The 6000-nt window shown below is 39.2% G+C and overlaps 1 protein-coding gene across 1 annotated transcript; it reads left to right on the top strand.

The window, feature by feature from the left end:
• The first annotated feature begins 696 nt into the window (after nt 1-696).
• On the top strand, nt 697-5910 carry sec61a1l (SEC61 translocon subunit alpha 1, like). Its single transcript, XM_027146645.2, has 12 exons — nt 697-829; nt 1706-1773; nt 1871-1936; nt 2048-2126; nt 2670-2801; nt 2923-3032; nt 3329-3482; nt 3745-3905; nt 4001-4198; nt 4778-4969; nt 5079-5155; nt 5271-5910. The coding sequence occupies exons 1-12, from the start codon at nt 823-825 to the stop codon at nt 5455-5457; spliced, it is 1431 nt and encodes a 476-aa protein (XP_027002446.1). The 5' UTR covers nt 697-822; the 3' UTR covers nt 5458-5910.
• Nucleotides 5911-6000: the final 90 nt, after the last annotated feature.

The following is a 6000-nucleotide window of genomic DNA, read 5'->3' as shown; positions in this document are numbered from 1 at the left end:
TATATTTGGTATAATAAACCTTATTTATATACAAAAATACCTCATGTTTTAGAAAAAAAAAACAACAACAGAAATTTTTTATTATTTTCACTATAGAGACACAAAAGGCCTAATGAAATGCAATGCCCAATTTGTGTGTGTGCATGTGTGTGGTGTGCGTTTTGGGTGCGTGTGTTAATGGACATTTTATGTGTGCATTTTTGTGTCTGTATGTATGTTCATTGCGCTGAGTGTGACCTATTGCCCCACTAAATGTGTCCGAGTCAAAATGACCCGGGAGGATCCAAAACGCATAGTATATACTGATCTGAACACATAGTTCAACGAAAATATACAAAATTAATTTTACTTGCAAAGTTCATAATTTGGAACAATCCTGGTAAATTTCAGGCAAATATGTGGAAGAAAACCCGTTATGACACATTAAACTTTCACTAAACCTTCCAGCAGGGTCAGATAGCCCGGAGGAAAATAGGAAGGTTAAACCTCCTGCTAACCAATGAATGAAAATCTTCAGTCCTGCCTGTTATCCTAACTATAAACGCGGACTGAATCCAAATGGCTGTCAGTGGCACAATCTTTAGGGTGTAAAAGCTATTGTTTCAGACCCTATGTAGGGCACTTCGATAGACAGTAAGGGGGCGTTTGGAGTTGACCCCGACAGGAGCTCGCGCACCACTCTGACGTGTATTAGAGGTTTTGGAAGATGACGTGTCGCTGAGGAGCCTCTTCTGCCTCTCTCTTTCCTCAAGCTGAGCCACACAGGAGCTGCTCAGCGGCTACACGACACCAAAATCCGTCTGGAGCTCGACACACAGCAACATGGGCAGTAAGTTTAGAGGTTTTCTTGCTAGTGCGTTGGTTACAAGCTGTATTCCAGGAGTAGTTCTGCAGAAATGTTGCTGTTTTACACGCCATTGTCAGGCCTTAGCTTTGTGCTGCACGTCTAAGAGCATGAACAGACCTGCTTTTCTCAAGGATGACATGCTGATTAGTTCTGTATTTATTAGCACACTTTATTAGACGTAATATAAAGCTTGTGGACGGCAGAGAGTCTAGTAATGTTTGTTAGCTTAAACATGCTAACTAGCCAGCGAGTTAATTGAATTACCGTTACTACCGTTATTACTGTTTTTACCGTTATTGCAGCATTAACGTTTCTTCTCTTCTAGCTGTATGCAGTTGTACATTTGAACACTGCATTGAAACACTTGCATGTTCACTAATATTAAATGCAACAAGCGACCGTTTGGCTTTGAATAACATCAGGAGATTAGTTAATAAACGTCATAACGCAGAATTATAAGTGGACATTTAAATTGATATCAGATTTGTATCTGATAAGGAATTTACTAAAAAAAAAAAAAAAGCACAATTGTTTCCTTTAGACGTCTTAAGGAAAATCATCAATACCTTTTTGGTCTTGTAGTGATGACGTTGCACGCGAGCGGCCTGATCCCAAATAGCTCCCTGTTGGATATGGAGTGCACTAGTTAGAACGAAGCAGCCAGCGTTTCATCCCCTATGTAGGGCTCTTATATAGCGAGATGGGATGTTATTTGGGATGCTGCCTGTGTTTTTTAAACCCACCAATCTAGCAGTGTGTGACTGTAAAGCCACGTAGTCTGCAGAAAGACCACACAAATACTGTTGAAGAATGAACGCTTTCTGATGTAATTTTGTGTCTGATACAAATCTTTTTCAGTTAAATTTCTGGAGGTGATAAAACCATTTTGTGCAGTATTACCAGAGATCCAGAAACCTGAGAGACGGGTATGCATGTATATCTTGTTCAGATTTGTAAACTATTTTTTAACTATTTTATTTCTTTCTTTTTTTGACAACTTATTTACATGGCATTTTATTACAGATTCAGTTCAGAGAGAAGGTGTTATGGACAGCCATCACCCTGTTCATCTTCCTGGTGTGCTGCCAGGTTTGTTTGCTTTACTCTGATTTTAAAAAACCATCAATGCAAATGGTTTAAACATGCGCATGTAGTTTCATTACACCATGTTTACTGTGTGTCATTTTCACCACTCCTCAGATTCCCTTATTTGGCATCATGTCATCGGACTCTGCAGATCCTTTTTACTGGATGAGAGTCATTCTCGCTTCCAACAGAGGTGTGTTCACACGAGCTTGTGTTTTTCTCATGAAATGACCTTTTTTAAAGACTTCTCAACATTAACTGTGTAATATAGGTATTCACAGTTTGTCAGATCAACAGTCCCAACAAGCTTTCAAATACAAATAACCTATTTTAAACCATTAAATGAAAGAGATAATAATAATAATAATAATAATAATAATAATAAAAACAATTCTCCACAAAATGCCCTGGAAACGTTTTAAGACTTTTGCTGAATTCTGTGTATAATCATGTTGCAAACATCATTTATGCTCCTGCCATCCCTAGCAGGATAGTAAACTAGACTGTATTTGTCACAAGTAAAATGCGTGTGCGCTCTTAGTACGTGAGCCTTAATTTGTTGCATTCTCAAGATTTATTTATTTAGGAGTAGGTCATGTGCTTCATCTACTTTATGTACTCAGCTGATTTCAGAAATGACAGATTTAGTAAAAGATTGTGTTCCTAATATTACATCAAGATATTGGTGTGCTCTTGTGCATAATGTAGTTTATTAATGCACATATATTTGTTGCAGGTACTTTGATGGAGTTGGGTATCTCTCCTATTGTCACCTCTGGTCTCATCATGCAGCTGCTGGCTGGAGCTAAAATCATTGAGGTTGGAGACACCCCAAAAGACAGAGCACTCTTTAATGGCGCCCAGAAACGTATGTAACTCTCTTAACCTTCTCTCAACCACCCTGTTGTTATTATGTTCAGAAGAAGCAACATTTCTGTCATTAGGATATGAATAAAACAGGGCATAATCTTGTGTAAATTTCCTTGCAGTGTTTGGAATGATTATAACCATTGGCCAGGCTATTGTCTATGTGATGACTGGCATGTATGGAGATCCATCAGAGATGGGTGCTGGCATCTGTCTGCTTATCATCATTCAGGTGAAAGGGATTTCTTTCTCATACGGTTCTTATTGCTCATTGCCAGTGCCATCATTTTTTCAGAAAACCTTCAGTTGTCTCGTGTGCTGCTTGGATAAAAATTGCATAAACACTTCTCTTCGGAAATCTTTTAACTACTTTTAGTCTGTAAACAGCATTGTTACATGGTTGATTTTTCAAATAGATTAGGATTGAGTTGGACCTTTTTAAAAGACTGAAAAACACCTTCATGGATTGTGTTGATATTTTGAGAGTGTTGTTTACACTGTATACTGACCATATGCGCTCTTGTCTAGTTGTTTGTGGCAGGGTTGATTGTGCTGTTGCTGGATGAGTTGCTGCAGAAGGGCTATGGTTTGGGCTCCGGTATCTCTCTCTTCATTGCCACCAACATTTGTGAAACCATTGTATGGAAAGCCTTCAGTCCAACTACAGTCAACACAGGCAGAGGTAAACACTTATCTTTATTTTGTTCAATTTTGGACTGTTTACAGCAGATTTACATACAAGGAAACAATTCTGTTTCTGTGAAAAATAAACTAGGAATGCAATTTTCCCCGTTATTTGTTTGTGAGCTAGCACAGCCATCTGTTTGATTTTGTCCTGTTAGTCAAATTTGCTCATAGATAATAATCTGTATGGAATAGAGAGCCTTTATCAGCTGACTATTTAATATTAACAGATTTTGAATTTATTTCTGATTTCCTTGCAGGCACTGAGTTTGAGGGTGCTGTTATTGCTCTGTTTCACTTGCTGGCCACTCGTACTGACAAAATCCGGGCACTGAGAGAGGCTTTTTACAGGCAGAACCTGCCCAACCTCATGAACCTCATCGCTACCGTATTTGTCTTCGCTGTGGTTATATATTTCCAGGTCTGTTAAAGCAAAAGTGGCCTTTTCATTAAGGTGGTTGTTATGATTACTTGCCTATTTATAGTTCTGACCACTGTGGGTTTTTTCTCCATCAGGGCTTCAGAGTTGATCTGCCCATCAAGTCTGCACGTTACCGTGGACAGTACAATACATATCCCATTAAGCTTTTTTACACCTCTAATATTCCCATCATCCTGCAGTCTGCACTGGTGTCCAACCTGTATGTCATCTCTCAGATGCTCTCTACTCGCTTTAGTGGCAACTTCCTGGTCAACATGCTGGGCACTTGGTCTGTAAGTATCTAGGTTTTGTTTCTTGGTCCACCTCCAGAAGAGGTTCTTGCAAGTCAGTTTAAATACCAACATAATCAGTGCAGGTGTAAATGATGATGTACTTAATGCAGATTTAAATGTAATAATACGTTTAGTTGTTGTTGTTTTTTACTTACTAGTACAAATAATTATGTTAAAAAAAAAGTTATGTAGAACATGAGAAACCGATTAAGCTTTGCTTACCAAAATTTTAAGTAGCTAAGAAAACCTTTTGGAAAACTGACTTTGGTTTGCTTGCATTCCACTGGTCACCTTGAATGCTTTGAGTGGAGCTTCTTGAAAATAGCTGGGACTCATTATATTTCTGAAGTTCGGAGATGCATTCTAGACAGGTTTTTTAACAAAATAAAGCTCCTGCACCAGTTGTGAATGAAATGGTACATGGGTACATCCCATTCACATGCTGTTCCCAGCACTGTACACTCTCACATGCATAACATTTTTCTAGAGGAAAGTTCAAGCTTTTGTTTTTGTACGTAAAACAGAAAATGTAATCAAGGCACTCCCATGAGATTCACTATCATCTATTAATGTTAACAGGACACCTCAACTGGCGGGCCAGCTCGTGCTTACCCTGTAGGTGGTCTGTGTTATTACCTCTCCCCTCCGGAGTCATTTGGCTCAGTCCTAGAGGATCCAGTCCATGCTGTCATTTACATCGTCTTCATGCTGGGATCCTGCGCTTTCTTCTCAAAGACATGGATTGAGGTGTCTGGATCTTCTGCCAAAGATGTGAGTTAATTTCATTGAATTTTTCAGGTCATTTATGATGTATAGTACCATATTGTTCAGTACTGAATAAAGCATTAATCACAAATGCCCTTGGGATTCTGCCTTCTAGGTTGCAAAACAGCTTAAAGAACAGCAAATGGTGATGAGGGGACACAGAGACACCTCAATGGTGCATGAACTCAACAGGTAAAGCACAAAACCTTTGCCTTCTAACGTATCAAACAATATGGTGTTCAGTCAGTAGTTAAAGAAGTATGTAATAAATTTGTTGTGTTTATTTAACACTGCTGTTGTCTTGTAGGTACATCCCCACAGCTGCAGCTTTTGGAGGACTGTGCATAGGTGGCCTCTCCGTCATGGCTGATTTCCTGGGGGCCATCGGCTCAGGAACAGGAATCTTGCTGGCCGTCACCATCATCTACCAGTACTTTGAGATCTTTGTAAAGGAACAAAGTGAAGTTGGCAGCATGGGTGCCCTGCTCTTCTGAACAAAAATAAGCCCTCAACAGGCACCTTGGACTGCCACATTTCCATTTGTTATTCAGTTCTTTTTATATAATAATTGTTTTATCATATGGACACAATCAGTGCTCTGCCACTGATGCTACAAGGCATTTGTGCTTTTTTTTTCCAAAAGCCGTCACAGAATTCAACATAGGAATGTCCCCGTCCCCGTCTTGCTTACGGGGCATCTATTTATCTCCATCTAGTCAGAGAGTACACTACCTGCTGCATTTTAATCCGGCTAGTAATGGTTAAAAGCACAGATGGTTAATGTCGCGGAATTGGCTGAACCCTGTGACTTGGACATGCAAAGAATAAGTTGGTTCCTCCAACATAGTTTTAAACCAGTGCCAGTGTATGTGTGTTCAGGTAACTGCAGTGTCATGTCATGGAGACTGTTAATTGATCTGATGTAAATAAAACTTTTTTTGACAAAATGTTTGAACTAGGAGAGGAGTGTGTGTGTTAAGAACAAAAAAATATACACCTAGTTATTCTGCTAAAGACAATATGAATTTGCAAGCAAG

This window comes from Tachysurus fulvidraco, chromosome 5 (genome assembly GCF_022655615.1).
Source record: "Tachysurus fulvidraco isolate hzauxx_2018 chromosome 5, HZAU_PFXX_2.0, whole genome shotgun sequence".
Lineage (NCBI taxonomy): Eukaryota > Metazoa > Chordata > Actinopteri > Siluriformes > Bagridae > Tachysurus > Tachysurus fulvidraco.
This window is presented reverse-complemented; position numbering and strand designations above follow the sequence as displayed.

Excerpts from the sequence above, each read along its gene's own strand:
- sec61a1l (XM_027146645.2), top strand. Across the intron at positions 1,937-2,047 it reads TCTTCCTGGTGTGCTGCCAG|ATTCCCTTATTTGGCATCAT; the intron begins GTTTGTTTGCTT and ends ACCACTCCTCAG. Across the intron at positions 3,906-4,000 it reads CTGTGGTTATATATTTCCAG|GGCTTCAGAGTTGATCTGCC; the intron begins GTCTGTTAAAGC and ends TTTCTCCATCAG.